General features: G+C 44.7%; 1 protein-coding gene across 1 annotated transcript in view; it reads left to right on the top strand.

Annotated features, from left to right (window-relative positions):
• LOC109310850 (connector enhancer of kinase suppressor of ras 2-like) overlaps positions 1 to 25516 on the top strand; it is a 126276-nt gene that overhangs the window by 63902 nt on the left and 36858 nt on the right. Inside the window, exon 7 of the mRNA XM_019536181.1 lies at positions 5312 to 5383. Within this exon, the coding sequence (XP_019391726.1) occupies positions 5312 to 5383 (72 nt within the window). The remainder of the gene's footprint in view (positions 1 to 5311; positions 5384 to 25516) is intronic.

Genomic DNA, 25516 nt, shown 5'->3' with positions numbered 1-25516 from the left:
AGGAGCGAGGGACACTGGGTTAGGACTGGCCATTGATGTTTACAAATGGTTCCTGGTACAAAAAAAAGTTGAGAACAACTGCTTTAGAGCAGTGGTCTCCAAACTTTTTTGATCACGCATACCTACCAGTAAAAAAATTTTGAGCACGCACCCCCAATATATGTATATTTATATAAATAGAAATAGAAGTTCTAATGTTTTCTTCCCGCATCCCAATGGATCGTCTTGCACACCCCCCGCGGTGCGCGCACCCCACTTTGGAGACCACTACTTTAGGGCACTCCTACACTAAATAGGACTTTGCACAGACACCAGGGTCAGCCATCTTGCTAAAGCAGCAGAGGATTGTGCTGGTCACTTGGTGTGGGCAAGCAGACTGAATTAATAAGTAAGACATGGATAGTGCTCTGATGTTAAGATACCTGCCACTAAATCATTATGCTAACCATAAAAAAGCAACAGAGATTCCTAGGTGAACCATAGTCTACCTACTACTCTATGATTTCTTTCATGTGGCAAGCAAAACAAAGCTATTGTATTGGTGCCTTATTTTTAATGCATAAAATTAGCTAGTGTATGCCATCTAGTGGCCACCTGAAAATATTTCAATCCCTGTCATGGTGGTTTGAATGATGTCATCATGATGGTCCTGGCAGTGTGAGGAGCAAGGGTTTGAGGGGTAATATATTTTAATGGACCTACTTGGAATAAAACTAGACAAGCTTTCAAATGCAAGCCATTCTTAGGGGTTTGCTGGTGTATTTACTGCTTTTTTTTAACTGCAAAACAGGATTTTTCCAGTGGATTGACTTTCCTGGCAATAATGTTAATAAGGCTTGTGCATTCACCATGTTACCCCGACTGGCACTAGTAACTTATGTATTGGAGAATTTGATCTCATCACTTCATTAAAATATCACAAGTTTTAGTCATAATGGACTGTGACATGGTTATACCTGTTAGCAAAGGACGGGTGAGTAATCAGTGAGATGAAAGGATAATGTCTGAGCAGTAAATTAGCACTGTCCAAATTGTTAATTCAAGGCCTAGATACCATTTAAGTTCTATTTTGGGGGCTTCTGTGGCTTTATGTTCACCCTCTGCCCAAGGATGAATTCCAACCCTAAAAGTGACTCCTTTGCCACTGGGGAGGAATCTGCACAGGAACAGGGTTCTATATTCTCATACTACATACACAATTATTTCCCTCCAGTTTATTTGTCTTGGGGATCTTGTTGCTTCATGCCTTAATATTAATGATGGAGTACAGAAAGAAATCAGTGTGACAGACTTCCACAGCTTTGATCATTAACTCTGACATTCTGAATAACTCATAATAGATAACAGAACATTGTCATTTACATTAGGCTGTGAACAGCATAACTCTTCATCTCAGCTTTTTTTCATCATGCCAAGTCTACCATTTCCTGATCCAGTTCTTAATAATTCTGATTAATTTTCCTGCAAGAGTGGATAGTCTAATCTAAATATTGCAAATTGTTAATCCCAGAATATTTCAAAGTTAATCAAAATGGTAGATTCCTTCATTCTCTGACATAAGGCCAAGTTCTGTTTTAACTTTCTGTGCCTCAGTGGTACTTACAGCCACATAAGTGCAATTTTTGGCACTTACAGACTTTAGATTTTGTTTCCTCTTACATAACGGCACTCACCCTGTACCTCAAGCTTAGAAGATTCACTGTGACTGCCTATGGCAAAATAAAAGTAAAATTTAATTTTGCCTATGGCAAAATCTTGGCTAAGGTAAAATAGAATCACCAGGGTACACATATAACTGCATGGAAATCCTTGCAACTTTAGCTGGAGAAAACCCATAGCAAGTGACTTGTGACATTGCCCAAAGCACTTGATTATGAGAGTGCTTGGCTGAGAAATGGGAGATGCAGGTTTCCCAGTCTTCCTCCACCTGGGCAATTTCCTTAGCACTAGACAACTGGGCTAAAAGGCAGAGGATCTGCCTTCACCTCCACCCTGTCCCTTCAGGTACTTACATATTTACCTGGGTGATCCTGGTCTGCTACAAATAGAGACAGGACTTGGCCCTTGGTACCTTGGACTAGGACAGTGCTACTCAACTTCCAGGCAGCCGGGTACTGCAGAGCTAGGGGCTACATGCCAGAGAGGCCGTGTTCAGTGTGGATGAGCAGGTAGGTGCCTCCCTCAGATCCCTCCCACTACATGGACTGCACACCATGCCCCACAGTATGAGCAGCCTTGCTCCCCACTCACCCATCTATGTTCACCATGTGGGCATGTACCCCCTGCAGCACCTGCAACCCCACTGACCCCTGCCACACACACCATCCACCTGAAGTACAGGCAGCCCAGCTACCTTCTTTGCTTAGCTCAGGCATTCCTGCTTCCTTCCAGGCACTGGGGCAGAAGTGGGGGGGAAGTAGGGGGAAGTGGGGAGTGGCAGCCAGGCAGGAGCCCACAGACCACATGCTAACCCACTGTGGGGATATGCAACCCTTGAGTCATCAATTGGATAGCCCTGATCTAGAATATTCTCCATAGCGTGATGATGAAAATATAACCCAGATAAAGTCATTGTTGCTCTCAGTAGGTTTATATAATTGTTCAACATGAGAGGACGCAGGATGAGTTGTGTATGCATTCTTTTCTGTGCTATATTCAACCAATCCTGAAACATATGCCATATAAACAAAGCCAGGATGATGCCAGGTGAGAAAAGAATAAGGATTATTGATCTCAGATCTTTGTTAATGGAGCTCAGGGACACTCCACTGAAGTAAGTGATGCATGGTTGACTTATGCTAGCCAAAGATTTAATAGCTGCAGTGGGAGTTGATGGACCACTAGGAATGTGGGATAGGGCTGCTCTCTCTCTCTCATGCTATCCTAATTATCTCACATGAAAATGGTGCAGTCAAAATTTTGTTTAAGTTCCATGCACTTAAAAAGGTACTAAGAAGTTGAAGAACTTGGGGGTCACAAAATGAAACTAGTCGGTAGTAAGTTTAAAACTAATAAAAGGAAATTATTTTTCAAACTGTGGAACTTGTTTCCATCAGATGTTGTGGAAGCTGGTGGTTTAGCTTCCCGAGGGTTTGGCCAAATTCTGGGAAGAAAGGTGCATCAAGAGCTAATGAACATGGGAGTTGGGAATAAAGCCTCTAAATCAAAACTTCCTAGACCTTAAATGCTGGAAGCTGTGAGAGAGAAACAGTGGGAAAAAACCCTGGCCACATCCAGTTCACTCCTTTTCATCATCCACTCTCTGCCACTGTGTAAGAGGATATGGGCAAGATGGACAGTCTGGCCCAGTACATGGCAATTCGCTTGTTCTTATGTACTTAAAAAAGTACAATATTAAGTCACACCATTAGTGATTTAGTGAATTAGCAGAATAGTTTTCATAGCAGGAAGCTGAGCCAAAGTATATCCTTTTAGTGGATATTTTTAGATAGGCATCCATTAACTTTGAGGCATTAAGCTTTTCACCTCCCGATGGTTTTCCAGATAATTGATTTAAAAGACTAATAATAGGATAAAAAGACTTTCACTTCTATATATAGCCTGCTTCTGATAAGCAACCCCAGTATTATCAGATACATTTCTTGATGACCTCTGATATAACAGTCCCAGACTTGGTGCATAATTGTCCACCTCCTTGGCACCCAGGTGTCAGAAAAATCAATGACTGAGTAAGCAAGTAAGTAAGGAACAACAAACTTCTATCTCACTACAAGAAAGATGCTCAAAGATTATGTATAAGACATATTTGTAGTGCTATGTACAAAAAAAAATGCCTGCTTTTTTCTGTCAATTATTAGTAGGTATTGGTCTCTAGCACTGTCAATCCTGTTTCTTTCACAGGCACTATATTCACCTGTGTTTCTATTAAAACAGAGCTACAAAATCAGCACAATAATCTTTGTTTCTAAATCTGTAGTTGCACTCTCTTTCTCCCGCTGCTTTTTAGTTTGTAATACCATTAGGGAAATTTTCAGAGTAAGTAACCTGCAAGATAGTATTGTAAAGACTATTGTAAAAATAGAAAAAAAATTCTAACAATTACTTAGCTATTCTGAAGAAAAATATTCTTTTCCTTGATTAGTTCATGTGAAATTCAAAAACAGATTAATGGTAGTTCTCTACCACCTGAATCCAGAATTGGTCCCTGTATGTATTGTTTGTAATTAAGTAATCCAAAAGCTAAATATCGAGACACTTATTTTGAATGCTATAGGGTTTTATTGTTACAGTTGGTAATTAGGTATATTTTCAGTGTCATCTACAGCTGCACTATGTTGATAGTTTCATATATTCATAGAAGTCAGGGGCTGGAAGGGACTTCACAAGAACATCAGGTCCAGCCCACCTGCTCCAAAAGTTGATTTATCCTTCAGTTTCTTTTCCTCCTCCTTTGTTGCTGTAAAAGCAAGCTCTTGAGTTAAAACAATGTCTTCTTTTCTAATATATTATAAATACTGTAAAAATAAAGAAGATTATTAAAAATAATAATGTGGTGAAACAAAATCCTCTCTTTTCAGAATTTCATGTCTTCCCCTTCTTTTTTCTCTGTGTTGTTTCTCTTTGTTTTGTGGTTTTTTCCCCTGATTAGGGAAAGATTCCAGTCACTTGAATACTGTAAATAAAGAGTATGGGATCAGAGTTTTATGCCTTTTGACTAGCTGACTGTCTAGGGTACTAGAAATTGTAACTTAAACAATGCATAACATTTCAAAAGCACTTAAACCCCACATGGTACGGTTATGTGACACAAGGCAGCATCATGCTGAGACAAGCTCTATGTCTGCTAACCCCCCAACTGGAAGCTATAGAGCCACATTTGCACACCACTGTATATTGGGCCAGAGAGTTCTGCTGAAGCCCTTACATAGTTCAAGCTGTCTGATTCATGGCTAGTGCATGCAGGGCTAGTACATGCAGAGCTGGTACAGCATCTCTCAGCACAGCAGTACTTTGCACAGCATAAACATAGTATAAATGATTTAGGAGTGTTTGGAATTCTTTACTGAATACCAGTTACAAACAGAAATCAACCTGTGGCACATGCAGTCAAAGATCTTTAGTTGTGAGTATGACAACATCTACAGATTTGTTTAGAGAGAAATTCAAGTTGAGCCCTCAAATGTCTGTGAAGCTCTGAAATACGCTGAAGAATCTGAGAGATCAGTTCTAGCATTTTTTAATTTATTTGAAAAAAATGTGTGTAAATTTATTTTAAAGGGGGAAAGAAAAATCTTTCTAGACAGACTTTTGGAAAGTAAAACTGGGTTTCTCCTCTGTGCTTATTTTACAGCGCCTTTAAAGCATGCCACCCCAAAATTAAGAGCTTCTACTTTGCGACTGACTGTCTTGAAGAAATGAATAGGTAAGTTATATTTATGTTCTTTATTCTCCCACTATATTATTTTACTGGCATATGCAAAGTAGCACCATGTGTGGGAAATATTATCGTATCTGTTTCTGGACTGCAAATCTCACTGTTGAGAGAGCATTGTTGTCTTTTTTCTCTTTTTGTAAAATGATGAACAAATCCCTATCAGATGTTCAGTGACTTTCATTCTCTTTGCTTCTCCCTAACAAGACACTGGTAGTAGACACTTCTGTTGCCTACAGTATGTTACGTCAGTGAGGGCTCTTAATAATAGATAAAGGCCAGGATAGCAAATGTTGCAGAATGACCTGGGTAAAGTACCTGGAGCTATATAGCCACGTTAGCACAGTCTTCCACCAGAGCTAATTAGCCTTACCAGGTGTTACATCAATCATGTCATGGGTTTTTTTTCTCTGCCCCAGAAACATCATGTCCTGTGCACAGCTACAAGTGCAAAAGACAGGCTGTCAATAGGGGTAAAAAGTGTCACACCAGCTTACACTACTGCTCCTGATCCAACAGGGGAGTTCTCTGAACTCAACACTGGTCAGCAGTTTAACTGACTCCCCTACCCTTTGCCCCTCAGCACCCGGAACTGGGTAAGAGAGGTGGTGGGAGAGTGGAAATCTCTGTCTCACAAAGAGTTAGACAAGCTGGCGATTCCTCTTTTCAGGTACTGGACAGAGGAAGGGAAATTCCTCCCCTGAGCCAAGGAGGCCTCTCAGCCTTGGGCAAAGAACACAGCGGGTTCTCCAGAGCAGAACCAGGTGCTCTGGGCAATCTCTCCACCAGAGAGCCAGGCCTTTTGGGAATTCCCTTTCCCCATGCTGGGAAAAGCACAGATTGGTGGGAAAATCCTTCCCTTTTGCCCAGCAAGAGGCTTGTCAGGGAAATCCTTCCCTAGTGCTGAGCAAAGCACAGGGCATGAAGGGGGAAGGAATTGGGAATTAGTCCTTGGCATGAAGACAAGTGCATGGCCAGGGACTGAGGATTCCTCCCCTTTCCCCAAGCTGAGCAAAGTCTGTGCTTGTTGCTGGTACATGTTGTAGGGCTTGAGGCCTCTCTTGACTGGTGCCCTACTCCCAGGTGACATCAGGGTGGGACCCTGAATTGTCACCACCTGTGTGTTCTGGCCACTGTTCCTTTCCGGCTGCCACAGCTTGACATTCTTCTTCTTGGGACACAGTTCTCAAGGTGGCTTGTGGGATCCCACACCTTGGTTTCTTCATGGGGCTCCAACCTCCCCTTTACCCCACCCTTACCACATCCAGTGCCAGAATGGATGTTGGGGTCTTGAGGTCTCTATTACAGCTGATCATGTCTCATCCAACAGCCCTACTGTTAAGGGGATGAAAGATCCCCTGGCTGCCAGCATCTCTTAGGCCATCCCTTGGCTATGGACTGAGGCCACTGCAACTGAACTCACCTCAATTTTGAGGTACTAGTGTTCTTATAAAGAAATATCCAGAAGCAAGCATCAATGAAAACAAATCAGCAACTGCTTCCTCAGGCCCACTGACCGCTGCCGGGGTGGCCTCTTATCTCCCCCATAATGAGCTGTGTTCTATGGGCTCAGCAGCTCCCTACTGTGCCCTCACAGCCTTAATATGGGCCCACCACTCCTTCCCACCATGGCCCCATCTGACCTGAAACAGGATCTGGCCTGGTTGTTCCTGTTGTCACTCCAGCTGCCTGTCTTGGCAGCCATGTTCTGCTCCCTGTTGTGTGCTGGCCCCTTCTAGCTGTGGCCCCAGGGCTCTGTACCGCTGACCACTCTGCTGCCTGCCTTGGCCCCAAACTTCTGCCCCTCCACAGGGATCCCCTGATGGCATGGCTCTCCAGCAACACACAGCCTGCTCCTTGCAGCCACACACCACTTCTCCATTGGGCTCAGCCGTGCTCCATGGCCCCCTTCTTAGCACTACCTCAGTGAGTGCCTCAGCTGCGGCACACAGCCCACTCCTGCCAGCCTCAATACCATGCTCCATTTCCCCACTGTGCTCAGCGCTATTCCACGGACCTCCTCCAGGGTTTCTCCTGGGTGTGCCTCTGCCTTGGCACACAGCTGGCTCCTCCCACCCTTTGGACCATGCTCAGCTTCCCTGCTCTGCTTAGCAGTATCCCGTGGCATCTCCACACCGTCCAGCTCTCTGCCCTCCGCTCCTCCCTCGGCTGCTCTCCCAGCCACCTTTTCATGTGCCCCCTTCTCCCAGGCCACATCCTTCCCCTCTGCCAATTCATAGGCTCAGGCTACTCTGAACCCAGTATGCCTGAGCCTCTCCTGGCATCCACCCACAGCTATCACTCATCAGCCTGCCTGTGGTAAGTAATGGGGAAAGCCTGGGTGGGCTGTCTCTTCCTCTTTCACTTATTGTTTTCAAAAGACCAAAAAGAGTCAAGCTTATAGAACAAACAAAATTGTTTATTCAGAGAGCCGTGTCTGACCTCCTGTTCTGCTGCTTCTTTTTGTTCCATCCTGACATCCCCAACAAATATAACAGCTTACACATAACACTCTTAAAGGTATCCACACATCTTCCTCATTTACCTGCAACTTGTCCCCATGTATCACAGGCTGGAGTCCTTAAGGATGGCCGTGATCTCCCCAAGGCCCCTTTACCATGCCAACTTGACCCAATGGGCACCTTCTGTTCTCGCCCGCCACGTCTTTGATGGAGTGATTAATAGGGAGGCTGCCTTTAAGTCCTCTTGGACACGGTTTCAATTGGTTCTCTGGACCCCATGGGTTCCTGGACCCTTGGTGCATCCCACTTCAAAACAGATGTCACAATAGGTGTTTTGGAGCACCCTAGCCTTATGGGCTATGCATTGCTCCAACCACCCTTTACCACTCCCCAGGCCTCACAGGCGGTACTGACGTTGTCTGGTCTAGGCCTTGTTGTAATTTGGCCCCCTTGTCCTCCCTGGGCTTTCTGCAGCTCTGTCTCGCTCTGTGCCTCACTGGCGCCGGCGTCTGTGCACCCCAAATGCCGCGCCCTCTCTGGCACCAGGGTCTCCATGCTGATGTGGGCCCCGAGTGAGGCCTCCTCCTTCCCCTAATAGCCTCACCGAAACCACCAGTCTTATACAACAGCAAACAAAACACAAGCCCCTGGGCTGTAACATAAATTCAAGCCGCCCGGCTATAACATCAATCAAGCCACACCGGGGTACTCCATCCCTCAACAGTATCAGGACCTGTACCTGCAGCCAGGCCTCCCCTTTGCTTGCTCTGGCAAGGAACTGCCCTCCCCCCTTGGCTGCTGGCAAGGAACTGCCCTCCTGGCCTCAGCCCTGGGATTTATATATGAGCCAGGCCCTACCCTTTCCGGTCAGCTGACCGCTGGCAGGTGTGGGCCACTAACTCATTCTGGCTGCCCTGATAACCAGCAGCTGGGGCTTCCAACTCACTGCTAGGACTCTTCCCCTAGCAGTTCCAGCTCTTTAAAGGATCAGGGCACCCTAATGCCCTGCAACACCATGTAATACTAACATTGCAAGTTTAGTTTAGCCCATAGTTCAAGCACATTTTAACAGGTCTCTGTTGAGTCTTTGTGTTGGCTTTTTGGCTCTAAGTGATCTTCTCAGTTTCTCTGCATTTTCAATCCTTATTGGTTACATGTTACATGGATGTTGCCCTGTAATTTAAGTGCAAGGGAAACATCAGTGTGTGTATCTATAGCTTTTTTCAGCAATTTCTTCACGGTTTGTACTCCATTTTCCACAAAACTGTTGGATTGTGGATATTTAGGACCTGAGGTCTTGTAATGGAATCCATATTTTTTTGCAAAATCTTTAAACTCAAGACAGTTGAATTGAGGTCTGTTGTCTGTTCTCACAATTTGTGGAATCCCATGTCTAGCAAAAATCGATTTGATGTGAGTTATGACATGGTTTGCTGTGGTGCTTTCGAACAATGCAATTTCAGGACAGTGAGAATAATAATCCAGAATTAATACATAATTTTTCCTGCATGTATGAATAGGTCAGTGCCCACTTTATACCACGGAGCTATGGGCTCCTCCATGACCATCGTGGGCTCTTTCCTTTGCACTGCTCTGTACTTCAGGCACTTTGTGAAAGCCTTTACAGCATCTTTTATGTCATTATTTATGTTGGGCCAATATAGAGCACCCTTACTCTCCTGTTTTATTTTTCACTGTCTAGATGCCCCTCATGTGTTCTGTTTTACATTCTTTCTTTAGCACTACTGGAACAAGTCATGAGCCTTTGAACAAAATGCCATCTAGTACTGCCAGCTCTTCCTTGAGCTGAGAGTAGGGCCTAGGTATATGTTTTCCAGGCCAACCAGAACAAATAGCTATTATCACTTTTGCAATGTGATGTCCTGTATTGTAGTTTCTGCAATTAGTACCCACATTTTCTGTGACAGGAATCACTCTTTTAATGAAATTAACATGTATTATGTCTGAATCTGGAATTCCATCAATTTCTGTTGTGTTATATGCTCTGGACAAAGTATCTGCAATAAGTAGATGTTTTCCTGGCATGTACTCTATGTCTAGAGCATGCATTTGCAGTTGAAAGAAAAGTATCTGTAATATGGGTGGCATGTCTGATAACCCTCTCTTTGTCATAGTTGCCAGAAAGTTAAGATCAGTTTCAGCTATCACAGGCTTCCCATAGATAAATATATGACATGTCTTACAGCCATATGCCAGGGCTAAACTTTCTTTCTCAATTTGTACATATTGACACTGACTTAGAGAGTTATCCCCATGATTTTCATAGAGTCACAGATGTTTGGGTCAGAAGGGACCTCAGTAGATCATCGAATCCAGCCCCCTGCCCTGGGCAGGAAAGAGCGCTGGGGTCAGATGCCCCCAGCCAGGTGCATGTCTAGCCTCTTCTTAAAGACCCCCAAAGTAGGGGAGAACACCACCTTCCTTGGAAGCCCATTCCAGATTCTGGCAACCTTTGCTGTAAAGAAGTTCTTCCTGATGTCTAACCTAAATCTGCTCTCCATCAGTTTGTGGCTGTTGTTCCTAGTTACTCCAAAGGGTGCCCTGGTAAACAGAGCATTTCCTATTCCTTGCTGCTCCTCCCTTCCCCTATGAATTTGTAGGCAGCCACAAGATTGCCTCTCAGCCTTCTCTTGCAGAAGCTGAAGAGATCCAAGGCCCTTAATCTCTCCTTGTTGGGCTTTGCCTGCAGGCCCCTAGCCATGCGAGTGGCCCTCCTCTGAACCCTCTCAAGGTTATCCACATCCCTCTTGATGTGTGGTGCCCAAAACTGGATGCAGTACTCCAACTGTGGTCTGACCAATGCTTTATAGATGGGAAGTATTACCTCCCTGAACCTCTTTGTCATGTACCTGCTAATGCATGATAAAGTGTGGTTAGCTTTACTGATTGTTTCATCACATTGATGACTCGTACTCATCTTGGTGTCAATGACTCTGAGATCCTTTTCTGCTGCTGTGCTGATGAGAAAGTCCTCCCATAACCTGCAAGCGTGCTGGTGATTCCTTCTCCCTAGGTGCAGTATCTTGCATTTGTCCTTGTCGAACTGCATCCTATTCTGTTCCGCCCACTTTTCCCACCTGTCCAGATCCACCTGGATGCATTACCTACCCTCTAGTGTGTTAACTTTACCCCATAATTGGGTATCATCTGCAAATGTGGACAGAGTTGCTTTCCACACCATCATCCAAGTCACTGATGAAGACATTGAACAGCTCCAAGGACCAAGCCTTGTGGGACTCTACTGCCCATATCTTTGCAGGTCAGTAATGACCCATCCCCCACCACTCCCTGGGTGTGACCCCTAAGCCAATTTGTCACCCACCTGACCATGTAATCATCTATGTTACAGTCACTCAGTTTTTCTGTGAGAATAGGATGAGATACTGTATCAAAGGCTTTCTTAAAATCCAAGTAGATGGCATCTACCTCTATTCCCGTGTCTAAATATTTTGTGACCTTGTCATAAAAAGAAAGGTTAGTCAGGCAGGATCTACCTTCTATGAATCCATGCTGGTTGCCCTTCAGCATTGTTTTTCCCATTGGACTCCCACAAATGTGATCCTTAATCATTTTTTCAAAGGTTTTTGCAAGGATAAAGGTGAGACTAACTGGTCTGTAGTTACCCAGATCCTCCTTCCACCCCTTCTTGAAAATAGAGACCACATTGGCCCTTTTCCAGTCCTCTGGGACCTGAGTACCAAGAGTGCTCAAACATCCATGCCAGTGGCTCTGCTATGATGCTGGTCAATTCCTTCAGCACCCTTGGATGAAGATCATTCAGGCCTGCTGACTTAAACAAATCCAGCCCCTCCAAGTGTCCCTTCACTAAGTCAGTGCTAACAGTTGCTGGGCTGGTTTCCCTTTTGTGCCTGTCTATGGTCCAATTGGGAGATTTGTCCTGATCCGTGTTCAGGAATACAGAGGCAAAAAACTCATTGAAGAGCTCAGCCTTCTCCCGCCTATGTGTCACTAATTGCCCTAGTTTATCCTGTAGGGGTCCTATGCTCTCCTGTGCCTTCTTTTTACTCCCTATATACCTGAAGGGGGACTTTTTGTTGTCTTTAATTGTTGTTGCCGGCCTAAGTTCCATTTCTGCTTTGGCCTTTCTGACTACCTCCCTGCAAGTGTGGGCCAAGTAGGTGTACAATAGATATAGCTAACCCCTGCTTCCACTGCCTCTATGTCTCTTTTTTGCCCCTAGGCTTTCCTGGATTTCCCTGTTCAGCCAGGACAGTTTCTTGGCACCTTTGCCCCCTTTCCTGTGCAATGGGATTGTCTCCTTCTGCGCCTGTAGGATTTCTTCCTTTAGGAATGACCACCCTTCCTGGATTCCCATCTCACCAATGCTCTTGCTCTTCAGTGCCCCACTAACTAATCTCCTGAGCACACTGAAGTTAGCTCTTCTGAAGTCTAGCACTTCTACCCTACTGATTATCCTTCCCACCCTATGCCAGATGGTGAATTCGATCAAGTGATGGTCACTGTCCCATAGGTTGCCTTGTGACAGTAAATCCCCCACCAAGTCATCTCCTGTAGCCAGCCCCAAGTCCAGTAAGGCATTTCCCCTAGTGGGACTATATACCTCCTGTGTTAGGTGAAGGTCCTGTATGCAAGTTAAGAACCTATGTAAACAGTTGGATTTAGCTGATGTCAGAATAGTTTAGGTCACCAATGACAACCATGCCCCTTGACCACACAGCCTCTCATTGCTGTCTGGAGAATTCCAGGTCTAACTCATCCTCCTGATATGGTGGCCTGTAGTAGACCCTCACTACCAAGTCCCTTTTCCCCTGGCCCCCTTGCATTCTTACCCATAGTACCTCAATTTGTCCCTCCTCTGGTCCCATCTTAATTATGGAAGATATTTATTGCTCCTTAACATAGATGGCAACACTTCCCCCACCCCCTTCTCCCTACTCTATCTTGACCGTATGGACTAGCCCTTAGTACTTACTGCCCAATCATGGGTAGGGTCCCACCAAGTTTCAGTTAGCCCAACTAAGTTGAAGTGCTTCTTTGCAAGCAAGAGTGTGAGTTCCTCCTGCTTGTTCCCCATACTCCTAGCATTAGTGTAGAGACACTTGAGCCCCCCAGTGGGTGCCCTTGGTGCCCCTCTGTCCTGATGCCCATTGGGCCCCTTAGTACTTACACGGGTTGATCCAGCACCTGGCTCATGGTTTGTTGATCCTAGGTTCTCTTTATTGTCTATATCCCCATCCCCTGACAAACCTAATTTAAAGCCCTGTGTAGGAGATCAGCCAACCAATAAGAGAACAGACACTTACCTTTCAAAGAGAGATGAAGACTATCACATCCCAGGATGCCCCTTTCATGGAAGTGTGGATCATGGTCGAAGAAGCATAAACTTGCATGATGACACCAACTCCGGAGCCACAAGTTGACTTCTTTGATGCAGGTGTTGTGATGTGGGCCATGACTGCCGACTGGGAGGATCAACGAGAAGACCAGCCATGCCCCCATCTTCCTAAGCCCGACCCCCAGAGCCCTGTAATCACTTATGATATGGTCTGGACTACTCCTGGCCGCATCATTTGTGCCCACATGGATGAGGACCATGGGATAGTAGTTAGAGGGCAGGATGAGGTCGTGAATCCTCTCAGTGATGTCCCGGATCCTGGCTCTGGATCCATGGGATCCGGGTGACAGATAGGTCCCTCCATTCCTCTCAGGAAGGAGTCACCCACCATGATAACTCAGCATCTCTTCTGTCAGCTGCCCAGATGACCCTCAGCTTGGATGGTGCTGGCTGTGGCTTCCTCTACTGTGCTCTCCTCCAATGCTTCCAGGGCCTTACATCTGTTCCCCAGTTGCACTGGGGAAGCTATTTCAGGAGCACGATGTCTGGCTCTGGAGATGCCAGACCTCCAGACATCTGGCTCTGGAGGTGCTCCAGTGGCTCTGGAGGATCTTCTGGACTCATAGTATTTTAGTACTGGAGTTTTCATTATTTTTTTCTTCAAGTTTTTAAATTTAGCTTCATCTTCATGTTCCCATGTCCACCAAGCATTCTTTTGTAGGAACAATCTAAAGTGTTTGATCTGCTCTACTAAGTTAGGTAGAGAGTTCCCTACAAAATTGATCATTCCCAATAATCTTTGCACTCCTTCTTTATCTGGGAGGGGCATGTTTGTAATGGCTTTAACCCTTGCAGAATCGATTTGTACCCCTTTTTCAGAGAGCTTTTCTCCCAGGTACGTTATTTCTTTGACCCTAAATTTGCATTTTTGTTTGTTCAGTTTCAAACCTGCTCTGCAAGTTTTTTCTAGTGTCTTTCTTTGTCTCAAGTCATGTTCTTCCATAGTGTTTCCCTGACTAATACATAATTAATACAAACCACAGTTCCATCAAGACCTTCAAAAATTTATTGAATCTTTCTATGAAGTACTTCAGATGCAGAACACCATCCAAAAGGAAGTCTACAAAAGCAATACCTTCCAAAGGGTGTATTGAAAGTGTGTAATCTAGTGCTCTTCTTTTCTACGGGCACTTGCCAAAATTCAGAAGAAGCATCGAAAGTAGAGAAATATTTAGCTTCTGCAATGTTGCCAAAAACTTCTTCCCTAGTGGAAATGGGAAAATGCTCCCTTTTGATATACCTGTTCATTTGCTTAGGATCCAGACACAATCTTAAGGATCCATCTTATTTTTTATTATGACCAATGAATGAACCCAAGCAGCTGGTTTCTCTACTGTTTCTATTATGTCCATGTTAACTAATCTATCTAATTCCTTTTTCAGTTTCTCCTTTAGTGCAAGTGGAACATTTCTTGGAGTATGTATGGTGGGAGTATTCTATCTTATACTCAGCTGACAGTTTCTCTATGCCTTGAATCATATCAGAAAACTCTTCTTCTGTGTTCTTGTTTTCTAGTCCCTTAATGGCATCCATTCTCTTAATCGAGTCTAGAGTTTTATATGTTTGCAACCCGATAATTGGCACTAGGTTTCCTGGACCTGTTACAAACTGAACTTTAACTATATTAGCCTTATGTCTAACATGCAGTGCTCCAAACATCCTTGGTTGCTGTCTTGTTTCCATTATATGCTCTAAGTTTCACTTTCTTACTCTCATAGTACACAGGTTTAGTTTTCATTTTTTTGAATAATGTATTCTGGTATTACATTGACCTGTGACCCTGTATCTAATTTACAAGTTACCATTAATCCATTGCTGTCCAGGGTGATTTTACAGTCCTCAGACAAATTAACTTTTTGCGTTGTGCCAGTGTGGAATTCTTCCTCCAACTCATTGTATAGAGCATGTACCTGCTGTTTCTTGTGTGCTGTATTCTGCTCCTTTCTGCAGACTCTTGAATCTTTTGCATTTGCTGCAGTGCTTACCAAATACAGTGTATTGCATGGGTTTTTGGTAACCCCCCAGCATCTGCAGTTAACCATTGCTTCTTCAAACGATTCTCTTTGGTCTCCACTTGCTTGCTTCCTAGTGAAGTCCTCCTTCCTGTATGGTTTGTGTGTTGCCTTTTGCTTTTGCAGTCTTATAATCCTGTTTAGTTCAGCTTGTTCTGTTTTTTCCTCTATCTTCTGCAGCCTGGCATTTGTTATCTCATCTGCTTGGTACATTCTAACTACCTTTTCCAAATTAAGCACAGGATGCTCTAGCAGTCTTTTCCTGAGGATTGTATCTCTTATACACAATACCATTTGGTCTCTGATCATGGACTCTTTTAGGTGTCCAGAGTTGCATGTCTGGCTCAGTAGTCTGAGATCTTTGACAAACTCCTTTACTGTCTCACATTCTTTCTGCTATCTCATGTGGAAATTATACTATTCAAAGGTTTCATTTTGTTTGGGTATACAATATTCCTCAAACTTTTTTATTACTGTGCCATAGCTTTTCTGTTCAGCTTCTGACAGTTGTAGGCTCTTATAAAGAGACAGAGCTTCTGGGTCTGCTATATTTAAAGAATAGCTACCCTGAGTGGATCTTCTTTCTCTGTAGCTCCGCTGGGCGTCATATATATGGTAAAGCTCAGCTTAAATTTATTTCAGATATCTGCTGCATTACCGGACAGCTTTAATTCTTCTAGAATTCTGAGATACTCCATTTTTCTTTCTTTGTACTGTACTTTGTATCCCATGGTACCATGTGTCGTTCTCAAAAGACGAAGCAGTCAAGTTTATAGAATAACAACGCTTGTTTATTCAGAGAGCTATGTCTGGCTTACTAGTCTGCTATTTCTTTTTGTTTCCTCCTGAAATCCCCAGACAAATGTGGCAACTTATACATAACACTCTTATAGTCATCCACACAAAATACAGAGTGAGGGAGAAATTACCCTTCAGCATGGAGTCGCTGCATGAAACCTCTACTCCAGTGCAGAGCAGTACTGGGGGTTCTCTCACTCTCCCCACAATAAACAAATCTCATGCACCTGGCTTCATGCTTCAGAGGTTATTCCTTGTCCTTCCTGCACAGAGGAGAGAGAGAGAATCTCCTGCATAGAGGGTATCCCTCTCTTCTATGGAGAACTTTCTTCTGCTTTGCCCAGGATCAGGCAAGGAGGAGTATGAGGGAAGAGGGAATCCCCCACCACCCAAAGGGCTGGGTTCACAGCCAAGGTGCTGTTCCAGATAGGTGGCAAGGGAGGTGAGGGAGGGAGTAGTGTACCATGGGATGCTAGAGAATCCAAAAAAGACTCATTATGCAATGTCACATGTTCATATTAGAGCTTGGTATAAACCAACTATAAAATTGTTCTACAGTTTTCAAGCAACATCTTTGTAGGTGGTTGGCCATTTTTCTAGCTGGATGGTCATGTTTATCATGCAATAATTACTTTACACACATAACCAGTCTAAATTTATTGCTCAATTAATCAGTTAATTGAAGAATTAATGTAATATGTATCAGGGGCCCAAGAGGCTGTGTACATTGACCTGAGAAAGCACTGCATTTTTGTGATGTATTGTATGCATAGATTCAACAACCATCCCTCCATACCAATAATGTGGAGGCCTGATTTCATGCTTTTTTATTTTACCGTGGTAAATAAACATTACAATACAGTACAGTTCAGTAACAGGACATCACACTATTATGTATTTGCCTACAACTCCTTGAGTCCCTCTAATGGAAGATATACAGCTACAGTAACAATTCTCAGATGAAAAGTTTGCAGTATATTTCTTAGAGCACACATTTACCCTTTATTATGAGCATGCATTTGGCACTTCATCAGGGAACACTTGTATCTACATGTGCACTGTTACTGCGCAGTAACCTAAGTCAGGGGTTGTCAACCTTTTTCAATCAGTGTACCCCTTGTGGCCAGACACTGAGCAAAGTGGGGGGTGGCATGCAGCTGGATGCAGAGAGGCAGCAGCCACCACGTGTGAGCTTTCCCCACTCCCGTATCTGGCCAGACAAGCGGGGCCTGTGTACCCCCATGTGGCAACTCCTGACCTAGGTTACTGTGCAATGACTATACTGTGACTTATGCTGACTCAGGAGTAATTTTTTATGATGCAAGTAGGAAATTTACTCCCTAGTAGTTACTGTGAAGTAAGGCACGTGTAGACACCTTACTGTGCAGTACCCTGGTTTGTGTGGACTGACTTGGGAGTAACTTGGGAGTAACTTTACTCCCAAGTCAGTGCACACACAGTGTTACTGTGCTGTAATGCCTACACATGTAAATGACAGTCTAAAAATGACTCACTGTACAGTAAATTACTGAGCAGTAAATTACTGCACAGTAAATGCATAAATTAGATCAGAAAACTGCATAAGTTAGTTCAGTGGTCTCCAACACTTTTATGGTGAAGATCATTTTTTGGCACCCCAAGATCTACCACCTTCCACCTGCCTGCCCTACCCCTGCCTCTGCCCTGCTCTCTGCCCCTTTCCTCAGCCCTCGTCCCACCCCGCCAGATTCCTCCCCACCTCACGGACAACCTGCCCGGGCTCTGATCCCACTCACCCAGCCCAGGCAGCAAGGGGTATGGCTCAGCCCAGCCACGTGCACCCTGCTACTCATGATCATGGAGCCTCTGACAGACTGAGATTGACTGTCAGAGGCTCCATGATTGACCAGTCAATCAAAATTGACTGGTAGGTAACCACTGACTTAGATCAATTCTGACTTGGGCTTTTTGAATGTCTGTACCTAGCCTATATAAGCAATTCTGCCTATAAATTCTAGAATGAGTGTTCTTCCCTTTTTCCCTGTTCTATGTTTATATTAAAAGGGATCTTGTTATATTAATATCATTAGTGCTTAATCCTGGTGGGAAATCATATTCCTCAGTCTATCATGGTATCATAACCATGGCAACCAGTTGTGAGGTCAGAAATAGAGGATTGCACTTTCAGATAGAGGATTAGCAGTTACAAGAGCAGATATATTATGAAGAAAAAAAGATGCCTATATTTGTATTAACAAAGAAAAAGGCAACATTACTAAAAACATATGCCTGACATGAATAGAACTGTTTCTAAATCTAATATGCCAAAATTTTCCTGTGAGGAACTGAACTAGTGCATTTTGTAAGTTACACTTTTCTGCTATTTCAAGGTATTTCTCCTAATTCCCAGCATGTTTCCAAATTTTGTAAGTAAGCCAGATGGTCTTTGTGTGTTTGTTTTCCTGTTTGAGGCTGTGTTTTTGTTGGTACTAAAAATGGAATTCAAGACTCACCTTAACAATCAAGATTTAAATAGGGTTGTGGAGGGAAAATCACTGCATGCCATTGTGGAACAAATATACTTCAAAACCTGAATTCTCTGCTCTTGTTTTTGCAGTTGAAATTTAAGACTCATTTAAAGAAGCAGGGGGGAGATTCCCTAGTGCTACTCATGTTCTGAGCCTAACAGCAAGTTTCTACTAAAAGTAATAACGGTTAATAGTTAATAATATTGTAATTTAACTCCTCTAATACTAAACTACCACATCACAAAGCAGGCAAATCATCTCACCTGAGGATTATTGGGTCCGTTATACTAGTTTCCAGCTTGGAACAAAAACTAGCATAGCTGATTCAATGCCATTTATTCCTTATAGTCATTCTGTACACGTGTTCTTGGGTGGGACGGGGTTATAGCTAAAGGTAGGATCATAGCTACAGTCAAGTGTTGTGACAGCTCTAGGTTATGCTGGAAAGCTGCTTATCCCCAGTGTGGGCCATAGACTTGGCAGGCATCAAGCAGACAAGGTTCTTTGGGTAAATCTGATATTGCTTTTATTAGACCTACTAAAATAGTTGGAAAAATTCTTCTTTGCAAGCTTTCAGGTACAAACACCCTTTTTTAGGCTGAGGAAGTCTGCAGTTGGTCTGTGCTCTTCCTGGATGGAATATTCCATCTATTGCTCTGTTCAGAGAATAGCAAAAAAATAAAAACAATTATTGCCATCTCTTGTGAGGTCTTCTTTATCAAGTTTTCTTTTACAAGGTCTATCCTGGCAACTGGCTTTACCAAGAACATAGAGCATTAGCATTTATTTTAGACAGTTATTGTTCAAATAGTCTGTGTCAAATCCAGGAGCATGGCTGAGTTCTGCTTTATTCAAGGCTGAAATGATGATTGCCTTCTGGTTTTAAATGTTTGTACAATACTCCCTATCCAGAGGTTGCACAGTGGTGCAAATGTAACCCCCTTACAGTTGACACTGAAGGAACTAAGAATTCTCCTCCTCCTTTCCCCTCTGTAGCATAACCTGTCTCCTCCCATCCCCAGCCACACTGCCCACTATTACTTCTGTCCCTTCTGTCCCTGCAGAACCAGAGGTTGGAGTGGGGGGACTCCACAGCTGCTCCTGCCCTGTGCAGCCCCATTCAAGCCTTCTGGAGCCTCCCTTCCCCTTTTACCCTTCCTCCAGGCACTGAACGCAGGGGAAGGAAAGGAGGACCAAGGAGAGGAAGGAAGATTCTTCCCTGATTGGGGGACTTTGAAAAGGTCCCCTGCTGCTGCTCCTGCTGTAGGGTATGTCCACCCAGGGAGGGGAAGCTGGGAACAGGAGGTAGAGTCACCAGTGGAGCACCAGTTGCTGCTCCTAAAGCCCCCTTTAAAAATCCTGGTCTACCTGTGTCACTGTCTCTTTTCAGGGCTCCCTGCTTGGTCTCTAAGGATTGATGAACTGTAACAGCTCTCTTCTGTCCACTATCTTCCCAGCATGACCCCTGCCCCAGGAAAACTCCTTGTCAGTGGCATGAATCTGAATAAACAACCCACTGATTCCCCTATATCAGGGGAACCCAGCATTACCCAGCTAAGCCACGTTGTGGTAGTTAACAGCTACTGTCTTTGTGCAAAGCAGTTAGAAAGATGCCAGGATTAGACCTTGTATGTAGCTCAGTATGAGTTCATCATCTTAGCTTCTCAAATGCACACTTTTTAAACTTTTATTTAGTTCTTTGGTGGACATATTTTTGAAGAATTTTTAATATCCTGGTGATTTACACCTTTATATAGTCCTTCCTTCTGACATTTTGGGCCTACGTGTCTTCTTCTTGGAAGTTGTACTTATATGAAAGTGGTGAGAACATGAGGTTCCTCTAGCAATATTTCCTTAGCATTTTTTCTTCAGAGGATGCAAGGTGTATGCTGCTTCTGGAACAAGTGTGCTCTGCTGCCTGTCCCAAACAAGTGATTTCCAAGCTATCTGAGTCCCAGTGCCTCTGACTCTGCCACTATAGCCTGTCCTGTTACCATGTCTGCAGATGCTATGCTTCCAGAAATTCCTCCACCAGCTGATGCTCCCAAGATACTGCTGCTTTTTAGGCAACATCTGTCTAAGAAAGGATTTACCCATAGGATCAGTTGGGGGACAACATACCAATCCCAGTAACAATATTCCTTCACCATCAAAAAAGGAATATAAGGGAATACAAGGAAAGAAAGCACAATGCTATAGATGAGTCAGTCCTGCAGTCCCTGTAACATGTCATAGGAATTCTGTGCAGGCGGAGGGGCCAATCTGAGCATATTCTGGGGAGATTCTCTAACTTGAAGAACAGGATAACAGCATTTCTGTATCTCGTCATGGAAAATACATCCAGTTCCTTGAATGGCATTTGGCTTCGTTTTGGCAATTATTTTTACATCAGGTTCTCACTTTCAAAATTTAGTATTTGTTTACTTGAAAAGCAATTCATTTTAGTTTTTTTTCTTTTCTACACTTTTTTAATTTCCCTTTAATACTGTGTCCTACATTCTTGAAAGTGTTAAGTACTACTTGGTAACAACTGACTTGTTTGCAGCACACAGTTGTTCTGTTGTTGATGATTTTTTCCTGCTGTGTTGCTTGATACAGCCAGACTTTGCTTTGCAAAATTAATGCTCACATGCTGTTTTGCCAAATCTACATGAGTACACTTGTGTTCTTAGAAATGAATTAATAATTAAATTAATCAGCTCTCTCTTATCTTGGTCACTCAGTAGGTCATAAGGTGATAAAAGCCTCATGAAACAAATATGCTTGAAAATTAATTATCATATCAGCTATATCAGATTTATAGGTTTTAATACATGTAAAGAAACTAACAATAAACTTGATATTTAGGCATTAGTGCAATTCTGCTTTTTTATTAGGAGTATTCATACAAATAAAGTGGTCAATCTAATATAAAAGTTTTCTATGTTAATTACAATTAGAGAAACCAGTAGTATACAACCTTTTGATTTTAAAAGCCATGCTCGTTTAGGGATATCAGGGAACACTGTGTTATATATTTGCATTTAATAACACTAAAAAAGACAACCTATAACTTGAAAGGAATGGTTACTTGAAATTTATAAACTTGCAGTAGACAATAAGGGAACAATATGACTTTTTTATTACATACATGGAGATAATTTGCCATATAATTCCTGATAACACATTTAAAACTGCTGTATTCATATAAAAATATAACAAATATCCAACTTTGTAAAGCTTTGAAAGATGATATATCATTTTTTAAAAGTTCGTTTTGAATTCTTGGAGGTAAATCCCTGCACGTCAGTAGCATAAAATCTCATTTTATTGAGATACATCTCTTCAAATTTAGAAGATTCTGAACTGAATCCATAAAGATTACCAGCAAAATTTAGGCCACACATCCTGTACAGGATGTGTGCGAGAAGTGGCCAGACAGGTTATAATTGTGGCTCAGTCAAGGCTTCCTACTCCTGTATTGAGTCAGCAGTGGCTTAGCAGCGAAGTTTAGTCATCTGGCAGCCCTGCACTTTGTGCGTATTATTTTTTTGCCTGGCAGGTATGGTCTACAAAGGAGCTCTGTGTTGGGTTCATTACCAACTTAAACTATGTGCCCACATTAAGGCCTCTTTTACAGTGTCAGTGGACTCTGATCTTGGCTTACAAATAGATTAGGGCAGAGATGTCAAACATACAGCCCACAGGCTAGTTTTGGTCCTTGGATCTGCTCCTTCTGGCCTGTTGGTGAGTTTGACACCCCAAGTAGCATGTGAGCATTAAGTAAATGCTTTTGCAACTAAGGACTTCAAACACAAATATTCACATGATGCACTGTTCCTTTTAAACCAGGGTCTGAACACACAACCTGGGGGAACTGAGGAGAGGATAAACCTGCTCCTCGCATCTCTTTCCCCTTATTCAAATATCCACAAGTGGGTGAGGCCTAGAAGATCAGAGACCTTCCATTTTCTCACAAAAGGATACAGAGAGAGAGATGAAGTCAATAGGGAATGAAGACTGTTTCTTGGCTGAAAGCCCCGAAATGCAGCAAAGTCCTTGTCATCAGGGAAGCTGAATAGGTCTGGCTCCTCAAAAACTGGAGAGCTATTTCACAGCTCAGTAAAGAGACTGTCATACTTGTGTCCACTGAACGTCCTCCCCTAAGGCCTCAATTTATTGCTGAAACACAGAATCTCATGAGCTGTGCAAAAAAATAAAACAATGCACCTGACAAATATTGGCTGCTGTATCCAAAAGCTGTTTTCCCCCTTTTGTCTTTCTCAGCCACAGAAAAATAAAATGCCCCTTCCTTAAATTCCTGTCTGTATCATGTGAAAGCCAAGGAGCTCTTACCTTCTTAGGGCCTAATTTTCAAATAAGCTCAGCTCCTAAATGAAGGCCAGATTTTTCAAAATCGTTCAGTAGCTCCCTTTCTAATGATTAAGCTCCAATTCTCTGACTCAACACCCAAGGCATTTTGTTGTAAATCCAACTATAAAGAAGCAAAATTCCAACCTGATTCTGTTATTTACAAGTAAATAATTGCTATATGAAAGTCTTGCATATTTTTATGTGAACCCCCTAAGGAATACATTGCACAGAAAGGGGCCCAGCTTTGAGATGTAGACTAAATACAGACAGTCAAAAAGCCCAAGGGAGAAACAGTCCAATCTTCACAGGTTTCTCTAAGCTTCATGAACTGGACCATTAAATAACTGAACTCATATTCAATCTTTGGTTAGGGAAGAAGGCAGATGCCTGTATTGGCCCAGGACAGAAGGCAGGGGACACTCTTGCACACCTCCCAGCATATCAGACATTACTAAGGGCACCCAAGCACAGCCAAATGAGGGCCATCCCTATTGGCTGCCCAGCATATGCTTCCAATGCTCTGCTGTTGTCTCCCTCCTCCCCAACCCCAAGGGTGGGGGGAAACAGAACCACCCTGCCCCAGCCCCAGCCTCCTGAGCTGGATTCTGCCCAGCTGGGGGGAGCCTGCATTGAGGGGGTTTTTCCCATCCCCACCAGGCTGGACTGGATGCACAGCCCTGCTCCCTGCAAGTCTCTGCCTGTACTCCGCAGGGAGCAGGGGGGAATGAAGGCCCCTGCCCCAGCCTTGAGCCCCCCAAGCTGCCTAGCTAGTATGAGCCCCATGCTGCAGGGTTGTTCCTCTGTCCCTACCCAGCCGAGCTAGCTCCATAGAAGGAAGGATCAGGCCCTACTGCCTGACACAAGCCCCCTAGGCTGGCTGCTGCTGGTGCTGGGATATGGCTGGATGCATCAGGCAGCCCAGGGATTTCAACTGGGTGACAGGAATGTGAGAGCACCATAGAACAGGGGTGGGCAAGATCTGGCCCACAGGCCAAATCTGGCCTGTGAGGCCATTCTATTCTGCCCACAGGACCCCTAAAAATTTTTGAAAATTAAAATTTATCTGTCCTTGGTTCCTGTAAAAAAATGACACGAACCAGGGGCAGTAGGACCCTGGGGAATCCTTGGCGGGCTCCTGCAACAGCAGGGCCCGGCCGGCCCTGCCCCCTAGCCAGAAGCCTGAGCAGGGGCTTCTGGTCTGGGACCAGGTGGCTGCCCTGGTGCAGGAGGCTCAGGTAAGGGCCCCCACCCCCCGCTTGCTGCCCACCCAGAGTTTGCACTGCTGTGAGGCTGCCACCACCACCTCTGGACTGCTCAGTGTGTGACCCCTGCCAACTGCACCAGCCTGTGCCCTGCTCTGGGCCCCACTGGTGCTGGCCCTGGGACATTGGTCCCAAGACATTGGGACATTGTTCCCAGCCCTCAACAGCTTGCCAAAACTGGGTAAGTGGCCCTCCGCCCAAAATAATTGCCTGCCCCTGCCATTGAAGATCAGGCCCTGTTGCCTGGTCTGGAACTTCTGGGCTGCCTGGCATGTCTTCCCAGAGCCCAGCACCAGCAGCACCCAGCAGGATGTGCCTGGTGGTATAGGGGGTTTGGACTGGGCAATGAAGCATGATCCATCCTATGGAATATTTCTGTCCTTGCACGCCATTGCCCAGAGCAAATCTACCAGCTGCCTAGCACATTCTACCAGCTGCTGCTGGTTCCAGGCTCTAGCAGGATGTGCTGGGCAGCTCATAAAGCCTGCACTAGGCAGTGAAACCTAATCCTTCCCTCCACGGAGTGCTCTCGCCCGTGCCACCCAGCACAAGCTCCCTTGGCTGCCTGGCACATTCTGCTCACTGCTGCCAGTGCCAGGCTCCAGCAGGACACACTGGGCAGCCTGGGAGGCCTACACCAAGCAGCAGGAAGCTTTTATGGAGTGCTCCCACCCCTGCCACCCCGTGCAAGCCCCTCAAGCTGCCCAGCATGTCATACTGGAACCTGGCACCAGCAGCAGCTGCCAAGAAGCACTGTGCATCCTGGGGGCCTTGTGTCAGGCAGTGGAGCTTCATCTTTGCTTCTATGGAGTCAGCCTGGCCAGGCAGAGACAGGGAAAACAGCTCATAGCATGGGGCTCTCCCAGCTGGGCAGACCCCAATTTGTGGGGGCTGAAACCAAGGCAGGGGCTCTATTTCCTTCTTCCCCCTGTGGGTCAGAGGAGGAGACTCACAGGGGTCAGGGCTGTGCAGTCAGCCTGGCCAGGTGGAGGGCAGGGCAGCCCTCCCCACAGTACAGGGCTCCCCCCAGCTGAGCAGAACCCAGCTGGGAGGGGGCTGAGACTGGGGCAGGGACCTTCATTCTCCTCTCCCTCCTGTGGGTCAGAGGCAGAAACTTGCAGGGGGCAGGGCTGTGCAGCTGGCCCTGCTGATGGGGGAAGGAATGGCCATGGCATTGGGCACTCCCCCCAGCTGGAAGACCCCAACTCAGAGGACACCCAGTGTCAGGGACAGTGTGGGGGCTCCATTCTCCCACCTCCCAAGCCCCCCTCACCAGACAAACAGGCCCAGGTAGGATGCAGAAATGGGGAGCAGAGGGTTTGCTGCCTCAGT

The sequence above is a fragment of the Crocodylus porosus genome, unplaced genomic scaffold, assembly GCF_001723895.1.
Source record: "Crocodylus porosus isolate Cpor-Errol unplaced genomic scaffold, CroPor_comp1, whole genome shotgun sequence".
In the NCBI taxonomy this organism is placed as follows: Eukaryota; Metazoa; Chordata; order Crocodylia; family Crocodylidae; genus Crocodylus; species Crocodylus porosus.
Note: the sequence above shows the minus strand (reverse complement) of the source record. Positions and strands in the feature narration are given on the sequence as shown.